At 58.4% G+C, this 16,316-nt stretch overlaps 1 protein-coding gene across 1 annotated transcript; it reads left to right on the top strand.

The window, feature by feature from the left end:
- The first annotated feature begins 159 nt into the window (after nucleotides 1-159).
- ARHGAP30 (Rho GTPase activating protein 30) lies at nucleotides 160-16,014 on the top strand. Its single transcript, XM_053908916.1, is given in 14 exon segments — nucleotides 160-380; nucleotides 5,650-5,752; nucleotides 7,971-8,115; nucleotides 9,052-9,134; nucleotides 9,293-9,400; nucleotides 9,964-10,091; nucleotides 10,832-11,003; nucleotides 11,082-11,185; nucleotides 11,273-11,350; nucleotides 11,903-12,304; nucleotides 13,250-13,500; nucleotides 13,592-14,473; nucleotides 14,475-14,627; nucleotides 14,629-16,014. Coding segments are annotated over 14 exon segments (3,306 nt in total). The 5' UTR covers nucleotides 160-283; the 3' UTR covers nucleotides 15,229-16,014.
- Nucleotides 16,015-16,316: the final 302 nt, after the last annotated feature.

The following is a 16,316-nucleotide window of genomic DNA, read 5'->3' as shown; positions in this document are numbered from 1 at the left end:
GCAGGGCCGGAGGGGCGAGTGCCAGCCTGGGCCACGAGACACAACTTCTTGCCAGGGTCCTGGCGGCTTCCTCTTCCACGGCCGCTTCCGTGTGGCCGGGGCCCCCAGAGGCGCGAGCTGCGGCCCGTGGCCCAGGCCACCCTCCACCCCGCCCTGGTTCGGAGCCCTGCCCCCTGGGGCCGGGCCAAGCCCAAAGACTGGCTTGGGATCCTATGGGGGACCGGTAGTGCAAAGGTCTTGGGGGGCAGAGAGGTGGCTGGGCCAGGACCTGGGGGCTCCAGCCATGAAGTCTCGGCAGAAAGGGAAGAAGAAGGGCAGCTCCAAGGAGAGGGTGTTTGGGTGCGACTTACAGGAGCAGCTGCAGCGTTCCGGCCAGGAGGGTAAGGAGGTGGCTCAGGGCTGCTGTTGGGTGGGGGGCCTGGAGCCTCTCCAGCCCGGTCCAGCCTCAGGGACGGAGGCAGCTCCCAGGTGCCTGTGGCGAAGGGGCAGTGGCTCGGGGTCAGCGCCCAGGCGGCTGTCAAGCAGGTGCGGCAGGAAATGTGGCTCGGCGGCCGAGGAGACAGGGGAGCCCCCTTGTGTAACTACCTGTGGGTGGGGAGGCCGGAGAGCTGGGAGACCGAGAGGCGTAGGCAAGAGAGAGGGGAAGGCATCACTGCTGGGGACGGGAGGCGGCGGGACAGGGCCAGGAGACGAATGGCGAAAGGGCCCATGGACGGGCCTTGGGTCTGAATGAAAGGGGACAGGAGAAGGGTGCCAGGAGAGTTTGAGGGTGGCGCTGGGGCGCACGGGGGTTTCCTGGTTGGAGGAGAGCACCCCAGGGCCGTGGTCGCAGGGCTCGGGGCCCTCTGCAGCCTTGGCGGGCCGCAGGTGAGGGTGTGGGCTGGCACCTCCCTCTGCCAGTCTCTGTGACTCTCCCTGTGCAAAGGAGGAGCGGGTTTGGGTTGGGAGTGGAGGGGCGAGGGCAGAAGCGGCTGAAATGTGGGCTGCAGGAAGGGTCAGAGAGATGCCCCGAGGCTGGTCGGAGGGCAGGGGTGCAGGGTGCAAGGAGGTGGGTGTGGGGCCTGTCGGCTGCCTCCCTGAGTTCCCTGGAGGGGCTCGGAAGCCAGCAGGACGGGGGACCACTCGGGGCTCATCCCCGCATGGAGTGGCCACTCACAAACTTCGCCTTGATTTGAAATTGAACACAGGTATCCCGGCTTGTTTGTGCCCCTCCGAGCTCCTCCCAGAGAAGGGCACGATTTCCACCCCCCCCCCACCCTACCCCACCCCAATCTGTCATTTCCTCTTCTCCGCTCTGGGTTGTGGTGCCTTCAGTCTGGGAGGGTGATGGTGGTTCCCGGCTCATTTCCTGCTCTTAGCCCCGCCCCCTCATCCCCAGACACCTCCTTCCCCTTTTCTCCTCCCCCAGGGGCCCCCATCCCCACCGGCCTCCGTTCAGGGAAACTCAGGGCCCCAGAGAGTCTTAAAGAGCTGAAGTCCCGAAGGCTTTGCTCTGCCTTTCTCTTCTCACCGTGAAGAGCCTGACTGCCAGCACAGGGCTGACTCCTTTACAAGGGATTCCTCTTGAGAATGATGACTTCTGGGCCAAGCAAGGGCCACATGATCCAATGGGGCTGATGTGCTTCCAGTTCTCTGCAAACCCTCAGTTCAGTCTCCTCATCCTGGGGCTGCCCTTCCCCGTGGCCCCCCCCAGCGCCATGTTGAAACATGGAACCCCCAGCCGGCCCAGACCCCACTCCTGTATCCCCTCCTGGCCTGTCTGCATTCCCAGCAGGTGAGGGGCATGTTCTCTAGAAGGTTGCTGGGGCCTGGTCCCAGAGGAGGAGAGGAGCACCCGCTTCCCTTCCCCAGCACCTCACCTGAGCCCAAGGGTGGAGTGATCTCGGGCCCCTCTCCCTATCCACCCCTTCCCTGGGCACAGACAGGTGGACAGTGAAAGGTCAGAGAGAGTCTGGTGATGGCTTCTCTCTTCAACCCAAGACTCATGGTCTGTGTTTCTGCTTCATTTATCCTCCCTGAGGATCTTGGTTTTCTCCATCTGTCTTCACTCTGTCTCAGCACCCTCTCCCAGCTCCTTGCCCCGGGGGCCATCTCTTCCTTCCCCAAGCCCTACCTCTACTGAGTTCTTTCTTTTCCTAACGTTTAGCTCTTTGCTACCCTGGTCAGGTAGCACTTCTGATCCTCGAAGTCTCTAAATTCTGGGCCCTCCTCTCGGACCCCGCCTCCGTTCCCCGAGGTCTCCAGCCCTTGACTCCATCACCTCAGCCCTGTCTCTTACTTTCGTCTCTGATGCCATGGCTCTGATCTCTATTTCCTTGACGCTCCCCCCGCCCCGCCCCGTCTCTCGTCTCTCGGCCTGTTATCTCTCCTTTCATCTCCATGACCCACCTCCTCCGTGGCTCTGACTCCTTAGGCTCTCTAATACCTTCTTTAAGGGCCTTTTCTGGAGATTCAGAATCAACAGAGAAGGGCAGGATGGGGAGGATCTGGCTTGGATGTAGTTCATGTGAAAAGGACCTAGGCCTTGGGTGACAGCGGACTATCTATGAGTCAATGGAGTAATATGGCGGCCAAGAGAGTTGGTGTGGCACTAGGCACCTGAGGAGGGTCCACCCCATTTCTTCAGTGCTGGGAACCTGAGGTCAGGGGGCCCTGGCAAATGGGCACAGGTCGTGGAAGGATAGATGGTGAACTGTAGGGCCAGGACTAAGGTGAGGCAAGAGAGGTGACCAAGGCGCAAAATTTAAGGAAGCCCTCGACCTAGGGCCACCACAGTACCCAGGGTGCCCCTTTCTTTGTCCCTCCCCCTTCCTTCCTTCCTTCCTTCCTTCCTTCCTTCCTTCCTTCCTTCTTCCATCCTTGCTTCCTTCCTTCCTTCTTCTGTCCTTCCTTCCATCCTTCCTTCTTTCCCTCCTTCCTTCCTTTCCTCCTTCCTTCCCTCCTTCCTTCCTTCCTTCATTCCTTCCTTCCCTCTTCCTTCCTTTCCTCCTTCCTTCCTTCCTTCCTTCCTCTCTCTCTCTCCCTCCCTCCCTCTTTTAAAAAGTTTACTTATTAATTTTTTTAGTACTCTCAATGTGGGGCTCGAACTTATGACCCCGAGATCAAGAGTTCCATGCTCTTCTGAAGGTCGTGTTTGTGCACAGTTGGCACTTGCACAGGTCTAGGAATGGGTGCTTCCATAAATTCTGCACCTGGGTCTTCCTTGTCTCACCCAAGTCCTGGCTCTGGGGTGGGGATGGGGGACAAAGGGTGTGGACACCAGGCCACATGAGGAGGGTTTACAATAGTGAATAATGGGTTTATTGATTATTTCCTTCACTCTATATTTCTCTAATTAATTACTTCATCCCACCAAGAACTTGGGATGGATGATTCCAAAAGCTAACACTTTACAAAAACATAGAATAAAATGACCGAGGGAATTGGGTTGAAGGGGGAATGAGAGGAAGGTCAAGATCCGTGCCCAGAAGCGCGTATCGGGTGATTCTACACGGTTTCTAGATGTGGGCTCTGAGCTTCCTGGTAACCAAAGAGGTGAACATAATCAGGTCTAAGACTCATAAAGCCCAGAAGGAAAAAAAAAAAAAAAAAGGAGAGACAGCTTTTCGTGACACTGACACGGGAGAGGGATTTCTCTAGAAAGTCTTGGTGAATCGAACTTAGTCTTTTGTCTTGGGCAATATTCTCTAGTTCAACCTCCAGGGGATGTTAGTCATCCTCATACCTGATGGCTTTCTTTCCCAAGTCGTCAATACACCATTATCAAGCACCTGCTGTTTCCACCCCGTGCTAGATGCTGGGGAACATGTCACTGGTTTTCAGAGGTGGAGACACAAAGGAAACCAGTGATAACGAAGTGTGGTAAGTGCCATGATACAGATACAAGCAAGGGGCTCAGAGTTGGAGGTGATCTTTGAGGCGTGTTTTGGCGAACGCATCGGAGTTCACCCGTCAAAGACAGAGGGAAGGGTATTTCCAGGCAAGGGAACGACACGAGTTACGGGGCCAAGGCGTGTTCACGGAGCAGCAAAAAGCCGGATCCTAGGGCTCGTCGGAGAGGCAACCGGAGCCGAGGCTGGGAGAGCAGCTGGGCCCGGCCTTTGCAGGGCCTTATGCACCAGGCTGAGGGGTTTCTATTTTATCCTCCATCTGTAGGCCGAGCAGTGAAGACTGGGCTGAAGCAAAGTGTTTATGGAGCAGAAGATTTAAGGCAGGGAAAGCTTTCGCAAGAGAAATACACGGCCTTCTGGAGACAGGGTTTCACACAGGGCGTTGGAAGATTTCCCGAGTCTGAGACATCATGTCAGAAAACATGAGGGATGTCGGGGCGCCTGGGGGGCTCAGTCGGTTAAACGTCCGACTTTGACTCAGGTCATGATCTCTCGGCCCGTGAGTTCGAGCCCCGCGTCGGGCTCTGTGCTGACAGCTCGGAGCCTGGAACCTGCTTCCCATTCTGTGTCTCCCTCTCTCTCTCTGCCCCTCCCCTGCTCATGCTCTGTCTCTCTCTCTCTCTCTCTCTCTCTCTCTCTCAAAAATAAATAAACGTAAAAAAAGAAAAAAGAAAACATGAGGGATGTCAAAATCAGTAACATTCTGTTTGGGCCTCAGAGAGGGTGCACACACACACACACACACACACACACACACAGAACAGGTCGCACTTAGATCTTGTCCTTCCGGAGCTTACGGTCTGGCAACAGGGGAGGGGGCCCAGGGTGGGAAAGAGAACGCGACTTTTGGCACCCCTGGATGGGAATCCTGGCGCTAGCTGGTAATGCTGGGCACTCGTTACTTCTCTGACCCTCTGCAGAATGGGGACTAGGATACCTAATGCACAGAGCTTGGCACATCGCTGCTTCTCTCCTGCCCCGACCTGTGTGCAGGTTTGCCGCGATCTTGTGCGCCTTCCTATGACAGACCTACTACGCACGCGCTGGCCTCCTGGCTTGACAACAGTCCCCGTCAGCCCTGCGCCTTGTGGGTCCGGACAACTCATGCTCCTTCATTTTCTATAGAGTGTTAAATAAACGTACTTTCCTTGTTTTTTTAAGTTTAGGTATTTCCTTTGAGAGAGAGAGAGAGAGAGAGAGCAGGGGAGGGGCAGAGAGAGGGGGGAGAGAGAGAATCCCAAGCGGGCTCCACGCTGTCAGCACAGAGCTCGATGTGGGGCTCGGACTCACGAACCGTGAGATCGTGACCCCGGGCCGAAATCCGGGGTCAGACCCTTCCTTGACTGAGCCACCCGGGCGCCCCTAAATAAATGCACTTTCGAGACCCGTCCTTTTACTCCGAGTCTCCTTCCAAGCAGACTGCTGCCCCTTCGAAGATTCTGGGGTAGCAGGTAGTAATTACAGAGAGACAGATTTCAGCTCAACAAAAGGCAGAACTTTCCAGCAGGAGTGGGCGGTCTGGACAGGCAGTGTGCTCCCCCCTCACCTGGGGCATTTTTGCAGACGCTCTGGACCCAATGGACGGAGAGACCGGGGGCTGAGGTCCTCTGAGCCTCCTTGCGACAGGTTGCTATTCCGCGAGCTCTGCCTTCGGTCTCCCCCAACCCCCGTCCCCGATGCTTCCAGCTCTCAGATCCCCTGCGGTCTCTGTCCTCCCAGACCTGCTGATCTCTCTTCTCTGTGTCGTCTGTGTCCCCAGTGCCACAGGTGCTGAGGAGCTGTGCAGAGTTCGTGGAAGAATACGGGGTAGTAGATGGGATCTACCGCCTCTCGGGGGTCTCCTCGAACATCCAGAAGCTCCGGTGAGTCAGGCAGGGAGGGGAGGGCTCCGTGGGCCCGGAGGGGCGAGGGAAGCGGGGAGAAGGAAGCGTGGACTCTGGAGTCTCCTCGGGAGGTGCATGTCTCCACTCCCATATACGCCCACCCAGTTCTAAAAAATTGCATATAACTCGTACACCATAAAACTCACTATTTAAACGTGTACGACGCAGGGGCGCCTGGGGGGGCTCAGTGGGTTGAGCGACCGACGTCGGCTCAGGTCATGCTCTCACGGTCTGTGGGTTCAAGCCCCGCGTCGGTCCCTGTGCTGACAGCTTGGAGCCTGGAGCCTGCTTCCGATTCGGTGTCTCCCTCTCTCTCTGCCCCTCCCCCGCTCTCTCTCTCTCTCTCTCTCTCTCTCAAAACTAAACAAAAAAAATAATTCTAAAAATAAATACGTATGACTCAGCGATTTTTAGTACATTCACAAGGCCAGGCATGCCACCATCACCACTCATTCCGGAACATTCATCAACCCCCAAAGCACTCGCTCCACATTTCCCCTTTCCCGCAGCCTCTGGCAGCCACGGGTCCACCACCTGGCTCCGCGGGCTTGCCCGTTCTGGACGTTTCATACACACGGAACCGTATTACCGTCCCCTTTTGCGTCTGGCTTCTTTACGTGGCGGGCCGGCAGGGGCTCTCGTGCACGTTGTCGCACCTGCCGCTACTTCATCTCCGTTTCCGGCTGAGTAAGCCGTCCGTGTGCGGCTCGACCACATTTGGTTCATCTGTACATCGGCCGATGGGCAGTGCGCCTCTTGGCTGCGAGCAACGGCGCGGCCTCGAACGTTCGCCCGCCGGTGTTGGTGCCGACGTGCGGCTTCGGTTCTCTGGGGTAGACACGTGGGAGCGGGCTTGCTGGGTCGCATGTCGAACTTTTTAAGGAGCTGCCGGACCGTTTTCCGTGGCCGGGCGTCAGTTCGCACCCCCAGCAGCCGGGCACGAGGGCTCCAATTTCCCCGCATCCCGCCGGCCATCCCAGCGGATGTGAAGTCATGTTTCACCTGGGTTCGCATCTTCCCTAACAGCCAATGACGCCGAACATCCTGTGTGCTTCTCGCTCACTTGTAGATCTTTTTATTTTTTAATTTTTTTGAGGCTTAGTTATGTTTGAGAGAGAGAGAGAGACAAAGTGTGAGCAGGGGAGGGGCAGAGAGAGGGAGGCACAGCATCCGAAGCAGGTTCCAGGCTCTGAGCCGTCAGCCCAGAGCCCGACGCGGGGCTCGAACTTACCAGCCGAGCTGTGAGATCGTGACCGGAGCTGAAGTCAGATGCTTAACCGACTGAGCCAGTCAGGCGCCCCTCCCTTGCTCGTTTTTTGTTTTTTTTTTAAGTTTATCCATTTACTTTTTGAGAGAGAGACAGAGAGCCCAAGTCGGGGAGGGGCAGAGAGAGAGGGAGAGAGAGAGAATCCAAAGCAGGCTCTGTGGTCAGTGCGCAAACCCGGACGCAGGGCTTGAACTCACGAAGCCATGAGATCACCACCTGAGCCGAAATCAACAGTCAGATGCTCAGCTGACTGAGCCACCCGGCCACCCCTCCCCCCACCTCCCGGCCTCGCTCATTTTTAAATTGGGTTATTTGTTTCCTTTGAGCTGTAAGGATTCTTCATACGGTCCAGATACTAAACGCTCCGGCAAATCTATGCTTCGCACATGTTTTCTTCCGTTCTGTGGGTTGTCCTGGCTTTCGTGACACTGTCCTCTGACGCCCAAAAGTTTGTCACGTGACGCTCCGTGTATCTGTTTGTCCTTTGGCCGCTTGTGCTTTTGGCGTCTTATCTGAGAACCTGTGGGCTGTAACCACGAAGGGTTACACTTACGTTTCCTTCCAAGATCTGCGTCCCCTCCACCTTTTCACGAGCCCAGAAGCACGTGCAGGCGCACCCCCCCACCCTTACTGGCTCGGACGCCCCCCTGCCTTGCCGCTCACCCCCCCGCGGCTCCATCCCCGACGCGTCTCCCTGTGCCCGCACGCACGGTCCCTTTCCCTACCCACCCGGCCGCCTGCACACCCCCCGGGCACCGCGACAGGTGCCCCTGCGTCTGCTGCCTTACGGACACACACGCCCCAACGTCCTCCTCCCAAGTCCCGAGCCTGCTGACCGCTGACCCTGCCTGGACCCACCCGCACAGCCCCCGCCTCTCCCACTGCCCCCGACCCCCCTTCCCCCACGCCTCACACTCCGCACCTCCCCAGGCAGGAGTTTGAGGCAGAGCGGAAGCCGGACCTGCGAAGAGATGTTTACCTGCAGGACATCCATTGTGTCTCTTCCCTGTTAAAGGCCTACTTCAGGGAACTTCCAGACCCTCTGCTCACTTACCGGCTCTATGACAAGTTTGCTGTGAGTTGAGAGGCCGGGGGGGGGGGGGGGGGGGCGGAGAAGACGAGGCTGAGGGGTGATCGTCCTGGCGCCGATGTCCCAAGTGGGTGTTCACGGCCGGACAGAGTGCTGGTGATCCCGAATGACAGAGACCACGTGAAAAGGAAAAGACCCCCCCGCTCCCGCCTATCTCCCCCCTCTTCTCTTCGCCTCCCCTCCTTCCCTTGGGGCCTGCGGCTCACGCACGGTGCAGGGACGAGGCTGGGGGACGTAGAACCCAGGCGGAGAGCAGAGGGCCCTGGGAAATCACCTGGGCCAGAGCTTCCCTCCGTGGGAGAGAAGGAGAACCCTTCTTAGACGTCAAAACTTGTCCCGGAGCGCGCCTCCACCAGCGGACTGGATGCTGGACAGCTTTTGAGTGAGGGAACCCGGGACAAAAATGCTATCTTGAGTTCAGTAGCATTTAAACAGTGAGTTGCATTTTGTCGAGCACGATAGGGTTTTAGGGGCCGGGAGCAGCGGCCCACACAGTTCAGCCCACACCGGCCAGACCGCGTGGGCGCAGGCCTCCCTGGGCACCTCGGAATAACTCCACGGCCCCTGGAACACCCGCAGGGAGGGACCACGGAGGTATTCCTGTACCGGAGCGGCACCGGGGGAGGAGGCCAAGGCAGAGCGGCAGGGAGTTGCTCGAGGTCACAGAGCTCTGGGGTGGCGGGGCTGAGACCCAGCAGCAGGTGCCGTGGGCCCCCCGAGCTCTGGGCTCTGTCTGCTCATCGCGTGGCTTCCGAAGAGCTGGGCTGGGGGATGGGGTGGGGTGCAGCACAGGCTCTTTCCGACGGTTGGGCTCAGTGCTCCGAGGAGTAAGCAAGGGCGGCGCGGGCCGGCTGACCTCCGAGGAGTCAGCAAGGGCGGCGCGGCCGGCTGACCCGGTTCTTGAACCTTCCTCCCCACCAGGAGGCCGTGGCAGTGCAGTTGGAGCCGGAGCGTCTGATCAAGATCCTCGAGGTGCTTGGAGAACTCCCTCTCCCAAACTACAGGTGCATGGGGTTCCTCCCTCCCCAGAGGGCCGCCCCGCGCCCCACGCAACCCTGGGGCGTCGATTTGTCTCTTCCCTTCCGGCTCCCAGACCTCAATCCGACCCCGGCCCTGGGCGTCCCCTGTGTGACCCCCGGCCCACAATGCCCCCCTTCTGCAGGACCCTGGAGTTCCTCACGCGGCACTTGGTGCACATGGCCTCGTTCAGTGCTCAGACCAACATGCACGCCCGCAACCTGGCCATCGTGTGGGCCCCCAACCTGCTGAGGTGGGCACATGTGCGAGCAGCCTGGGGGGGGGGGGGATCCTGGCAGAGCCCAGCCCCCAGAGGCTGCCCCAGGAGCGGGCGTGGCTGTGGGGGTGCCCTGGGGAGGGGGGTGGGGCCTCCTAGAGCCCGGTGAGAAACAGGGGGTTTCCCAATTACGTTGAGCGGGACGGGGCTTACCCACTGGACACGAGGACTTGTTCCTCTGGTGCCGTGTCCCCGAGCTCAGAGTCCTTGTTGAAGGTGTGTCGAGCAAACGTCTCGCGGTCTATTGGAGATCTGGCCTGTATATCACCCCCCGTGGTGTAAGGCAGACCATGAGAAGTCCTGAGAGTCATTATAACGAGGCACCCTCGCGTGCAAAGGTTAGAGATGAATTCTGACGGGAGTAAATTCCCAGAGGGCTTCCTGAAGGAAGGCATTTGAGGCTTGCATCACGCATGTGGTTTAAGAGGTGGGGACGAGGTTAAGGGCACGCAGGGGAGGGGGGGTGGGGGCATTTTTAGGGAGAATTCAGACGGGGAAGTGTGGTGGGGCTGGAGGGGAATAATTCCACGTCTCCACAGGTCTAAGGACATAGAGGCCTCGGGCTTCAACGGGACAGCAGCCTTCATGGAGGTGCGGGTGCAGTCCATCGTGGTCGAGTTTATCCTCACGCATGTGGACCAGCTCTTTGGGGGCGCTGCCCTTTCCAGTGAGTGTCCCTCCCAGCCACCACACCACCACCGTCTGTCTGGGGAGTCATGTCAGGGTCACAGGGGGCCTCAGAGGCTACCTCGTTCAGTCTCCCCGTTTTGCAGATGAGACAGCTGAGACTCACAGCTGTGGTCACACGGGGAAGATCCTGGAGAGGTGATGGCCTAGTCCGTCCTTGAGCAAACCTCTCCTGCATAGCCTGACCTTCTAATCACCATCCTGGCTCTCGGGGCCAGTGACCGATCATTCCTGCCCCAGCCCACCTGGCCGGTGGGCTGGGATCTCCTGACCCTTGTCCCCGAGGACGCCCTCTTGAGGAGCCAGACACAGAGGGTCTGTCTCCCAAGGCCTCTGAGTATATCCTTAGCCTGGCGGTCAGTTGGTGGGTGGGAGGGTGCTACAGGGAGCTGAAGCCCTCTTTCAACTCTTTTTAAAAAAAAATGTTTATTTTATTATTTATTATAATTATTTACTATTAAAAATTTTTTAATATGTATTTATTTTTGAGAGCGAGAGAGCGAGACAGAGTGTGAGCAGGGGAGAGGCAGAGAGAGAGGGAGACACAGAATCCAAGGCAGGCTCCAGGCTCCGAGCCGGCAGCACAGAGCCCGACGCGGGGCTCGAACCCACGAACCGTGAGCTCATGACCTGAGCCGAAGTCGGATGCTCAACCGACTGGGCCAGCCAGGCGCCCTGTCATCTCTGTTCTTGGCCGGCCAATTCCTCTTCTTTCCCTAGGTGGTGAAATGGAGAGTGGATGGCGATCACTTCCAGGGGCCCGGGCATCAGGCAGCCCCGAGGACCTTATGCCCAGGTCCCTGCCCTACAATCTGCCTAGCATCCTGCAGGCTGGTGATGGACCCCCGCAGATACGGCCCTACCACACTATCATTGAAATTGCGGAGCACAAGTAAGGTCTCCTTCCTGGCCCTCCTCCCCGACATTGACCGCCAGGCTCCAACCCCAATGATTTCTCCATTCCTTCCAGGAGGAAAGGGTCTCTGAAGGTCAGGAAGTGGAAATCTATCTTCAATCTGGGTCGCTCTGGCCATGAGGCCAAACGTAAACTTCCGCGGGGCGCTGAGGACAGGGGTGAGTCTGGAGGGAGGTAGTGGGGGTGGGGGGTGCTCTGCTGAAGGCGAGCAGGACCCTGGCCCTACAAACATTCATGTCTTGCAGAGGACAAATCCGATAAGGGGACTTTGCGGCCAGCCAAGAGCATGGACTCACTGAGTGCTGCGGCTGGGGTCAGTGATGGTGAGTACAGGTGTGCACGTGGTGTGTGTGTGTGTGTGTGCGTGCGTGTGCGCGCGTGCATGCAGAGGCTGGCGAACACCTGCGTGTGCGTGTGTGGGTGTCTCTGCAAGGGAATAGCAGTGTTACGGATGAGACCATTGTGTGTGCACTCCTGCGTGTTTGTCTGTCTGCACACGTGGCTGTGTGCTCGCTAATTTTAAAGAAAAATATACACGTAATGCGTGCTTATTATACACCAGCCACAGTACCCGATGTTGGGTTTACAATAGTGAGTTGATCATCTGATCAACAGGTGTGTTCAAATGAGCGTCCAAAGGGGGAGAGAGCGGGGTGTGGGTTTGTGGGGGGGGGCAGGGACGGCCGGAGGGACGGGGGGGGGGGGGTTCCTAAGTAAGTGTCACTGTGGAAGGTTCACAGCGGTGGCCAAGGGAAGCCGGGCCCGGTGCCTTCCAGGCTGTCCTAACTCTCAGGCTTGAGAAAGCAGGGCCCGCTCTCCAGAGCCTTCCTGAGGTGTCCGGGCCCCTCTGCCGCCCTGCGCTCTCTCCCGCACAGAGCCGGAGGGGCTGGCGGGACCCAGCCATCCCCAGCCGAGCGCGTTGCTGCAGGACAGCTTGGAGAATGACTCCGTGGAGGCGGCGGAGGGTGACCGGGAGCGGGAGCCGGAGGCGCTGGGCGGCACCAACTCTGAGCCTGGCACGCCGCGGGCGGGCCGGTCGGGGATCCGCGCCGGGAGCAGCAGCCGAGCAGAGCGCTGTGCTGGAGTCCACATCTCGGACCCCTACAACGTCAACCTCCCACTGCACATCACCTCCATCCTCAACGTGCCCCCAAACATCATCTCCAACGTCTCCTTGGCCAGGCTCACCCGCGGCCTTGAGTGCCCGGCCCTACAGCCCCGGCCAAGCCCTGCCTCTGGCCCGGGTCCTGGCCCCGGCCCCGGCCCCGGCCCCCCAGGTGAGGCCCCGGGGATTTCCCAGGCCTGGGAGAAGGGACTAGAATTCCAGGCTGAAGCTCTGATGCAAGGTATCTGTCCCGAGAATGGCAGACGCCTCAGTCCTCAGGCTCTGGGTGGTCACCTTCGGCTGCCTCCCTGACTTCCAGGTTGGGGGAGGGGGGGATCCGGTAATATTATCAGGTTCTGTGAAATCCACAGAGAGAGGACCCCCGGCAGTCTTCAGATCACTGATATACCCGAGACTGGGAGTCCGGGTCAGACTCAGACAGTAGGGATCACGGAGTACAAGGCGGGGCTGTGTAATAGACGCTGGTGGTAATATAGGATTAACACCAATCGCTAACATTTATTGAAGGTTTACTGTATGCCCTGTGCTGTGTTAAGGACTTTGCAGGCATTCGCTTGTTTTCTTCTTTTGCGATCTTACGACACCGTCATTGTTGCTGTGCTTCTGTCACAGCAGTGGGACTGGAGACCTAGGTTAAGTTATTTGCCATGGAGTTAGTTCAGAGGTTCTGAAGACTCACTGATGAGAAGTATTGAGGCAGCACAGGGCAGCGGGGAAGGACTCGGGCTACAGAGTTAAGTAGACTTGGGTTCAAAATTGGGCCGTGCCACTCACTGTTTGCGTGACCTTGGACAGACCTCTCTGGGTCTCGCTTTCCTCGTGTGTAAAATGGGGACAAATACCCTACATTATCGGGCTGTGTCGTGGGGGGAAGAAATAAGACAGCGCACTGTAAAACGTACAGGATGGTGCCTGGCACCTGGTGGGAGCGATAAGCCAGTAGGTAGGGATGCTGGTCTGAAAGCATTGGCCACGGACCAAATCTATGCCGGGGGCGTTGGTCCCGATACGGTAGCAAGGCTAGGAAGATCCATTTTGTAAAGGGTCAAGGCTGGTCTTGACCTGTGTGTTCCTGGGACTACCTTTCTCTCAACAGATGAGAAGTTGGAGGCAAGTTCGGCCGCAGGTCCCCCGGCGGACGTGGCCCCTGCCCTGGAGGACTGCCTGTCCCAGGAGGTGCAGGATTCCTTCTCCTTCCTAGAGGACTCAAGCAGCTCAGAGCCCGAGTGGGTGGGGGTGGAAGATGGGGAGGTGGCCAAGGCAGGAACTGCAGGAGCAGCCTTCTCCCCTGGGGAGGACGACCCTGGGATGGGCTACCTAGAGGAGCTCCTGAGAGTCGGGCCTCAGGTAAGAAGGAGCTGTGCTGGGTTTGGGGTGCCGGGGAGGCCAGAGGGTGGGCAGGGCCCCCCGGTCCTGAGCCACGGTGCTATGCCCGCAGGTGGAGGAGTTCTCTGTGGAGCCGCCCCTGGATGACCTGTCTCTGGACGAGGCACAGTTTGTCCTGGCTCCCAGCTGCTGTTCCCCGGACTCTGCGGGCCCCGGGCCTGAAGGAGAAGAGGAGAGTGGGGAGGAAGTCTTCCTGAGTGCCTACGATGACCTAAGTCCCCTTTTGGGGCCCAAACACCCAAACTGGGAGGGTCCAGGGAGCCTGGAAGAAGAGGCAGCAGGATGCAGGGGACGGGGGGCTCCAGGGCAGGCTGAGGGAGAGCAGGCCTGCCGGGAAGGTGGGGAGGACCGGGAGGCTGAGCCTGAAGGCAGATGGGACGTCCCAGAGGAGGCTGAGGGGAGTCTGGAGAGCGAGGTGGAGGATGGAGAAGCAGGTGAGGGAGGAGGGAAGGCTGGGGAAAGCCAGGAGATGATGGTCAGTGTGAAGGAAGGGGGTGGGGAAGAGCCAGAGGCCAAGGAAGAGGAGTCCCGTGGTGAGCAGGAGGAGGGCAGCATGGAGGAAGCTAAGTGTGCGGTGGGAACAGGAGGAGAGCAGGGTAAAGACGAGGAGAAAGAAAGGAAGGAGGGAGGGGAAGAGGCTGAGGGAGGAGAGGAAGCCCAGGTACAAGCCAGAAGGGACCCGGAGTGCGGGGCCCAGGAAACCCAAGTTGCCGAGGGGAGCTGGGAAGCTGTACACAAACAAGAGGCTGACGGAGGCAGAGAGGATGAGGCCAAAGGACAGCAGGGGCCTGAGAACCAAGGGGCAAGAGAAGCCCAAGGAGGTGGTGAAGACGGCAGAAGCCCTGAAGCAGCAGCTGGAGGAGGAGCAGGGAAGGTCAGCGAGGGACAGGAGAGTGGGGACGGGGAGCGTGAGGGAGACCAGAGTGCTGGAGGTGACCGTTGTAGAGAAGGACGCCCTTCCTGAAGGGTCACACGCAGAGCCCCTGGAGGTTGGCAGTGCCGAAGAGGGCAACCCCCAGTCCTCTGAGGCAGAACAGGCGGTCCCGCAGCCACCCCGGCCACAGGAGATGGAGCCCGGGGGGGCCGCTCGGTCCAGAGGGCTGCAACCCGTGTCCCTGTCCTCTTGGCTCAGCTGGTGGTGTGGGCATGCGCCTGGCTTCCAGCCTGGTCCAGGTCCAACAGGTCCGCTCTGTGCCTGTGGTGCCCCCCAAACCACAATTTGCCAAGATGCCTAGTGCGATGTGTAGCAAGATCCACGTGGCACCTGCAAACCCATGCCCGAGGCCTGGCCGGCTTGATGGGACTCCTGGGGAAAGGGCTTGGGGGTCCCGAGCCTCCCGTTCCTCTTGGAGGAACGGGGGCAGTCTTTCTTTTGATGCTGCTGTGGCCCTGGCCCGGGACCGCCAGAGGACTGAGGCTCAGGGAATTCGGCGGACCCAGACCTGTACGGGGGGTGGGGACTACAGCCTCGTCCCCAGAGCCTCCCCGTGTAGTGTGATCCCTGCCTATTCTCGGCCACTTAGCTGCCTGGAGCTCCCACCCGAAGAAGACACAGAAGGGTCTGGACACCGGAGTCGGCTTAGTCTGCCCCCCCGGGAACCCCAGCCCCCCGACCCTCTTCTGTCCCCCCAGCGCCGATCATATGCGTTTGAAACACAGGCCAACCCTGGGAGAGGTGAGGGACTGTGAGTAGGACCACAGTGCTGGGCAAAGGGGACAGTAAGTCGTCTTGAACCTCCAGATTCCCAGACCGGCTGTTTCTCCTGCAGCCTGAACGGCTGGAGTGTCCAGCACCATAGGCTTTGACCCTCCAGCTTCTCTTTTCGACTGTGGGAAGCATTGCCTCCGTCGGTTTACTTGAGCTTGTCTCAGACACAAAGCACTTATCCCTTAGGATATTCCCAAGGAAGTCACCGAGGTCCTGTTACCAAGGAGCGGGGGTCATTGGTCAAAGGGAACAAAGAGTAGGCAGAAAACTTAAGAGGTTTCTCGAAGTGAAGAATGAAGAGGGAACTCCAGCTAAGTTCCTGCCTCCTCTGGGGCCGGGCACTTCCCTTCATGGAAGCCCAGGGTGGAGGAGGGGAGGGTGGGGCCAGGTCAGAGGCTCTCACACATCAACACTTCCGAGTTGCCCATCCTTATTCTGCTCTTGGACCCTTGGGTACCTCCTGACTCTCCTAGCTCCAGATTAGGAGGACCACGTCAAGGAAGCTCTCTGAAGTCCTCAAAGTGTGTTGGGAGGGACTGGCTCCCTCTCCAGCATCCCCACCCTCTGCCTCCAGTCACCGTTAGGAAGAGAGATCTTCTGCAGATCTCCCTGGCTTCTCCTTTTTCCTTTGGAATAACTTCCTCCTATTTCAAGGAAGGGGAATAGCATAACTCAGGCCCTGGGACTGCTTCTCCAGACAGGCTGGGAACAGATGTTCCATCCCAGTAAGAAGCAATCTCAGAATAAAAGTTGTACTTTTATACCTACACAGCGTGAAGCCTCGTGGTTTTTTGTTTTGTTCTTTTTTTTTTTAACTAGAGTCTTAGGTGACGGGTATTACATTTTCATATTTGGCAAGATGTCTTCTTGCTGTTGCTGTTAGGGTGCTCTTCCTCAGTTGTTGTCATGGAGACCTGTGGCTAGAAACTAGAGCTGGGTTCATGGTGGTCAGGAAATGGGGAAGAGAAACTTTTATTTACATAATGCTCATGACCTACCAGTAGAGGCGAGGTATTCTACGAGCATAACATCTATACCCTTGATTTTACTTAGTCCGTATAACGATTCG

Source organism: Panthera pardus, unplaced genomic scaffold (genome assembly GCF_024362965.1).
Source record: "Panthera pardus isolate Hobbes unplaced genomic scaffold, ASM2436296v1 HiC_scaffold_21, whole genome shotgun sequence".
NCBI classification, from domain to species: domain Eukaryota; kingdom Metazoa; phylum Chordata; class Mammalia; order Carnivora; family Felidae; genus Panthera; species Panthera pardus.
Note: the sequence above shows the minus strand (reverse complement) of the source record. Positions and strands in the feature narration are given on the sequence as shown.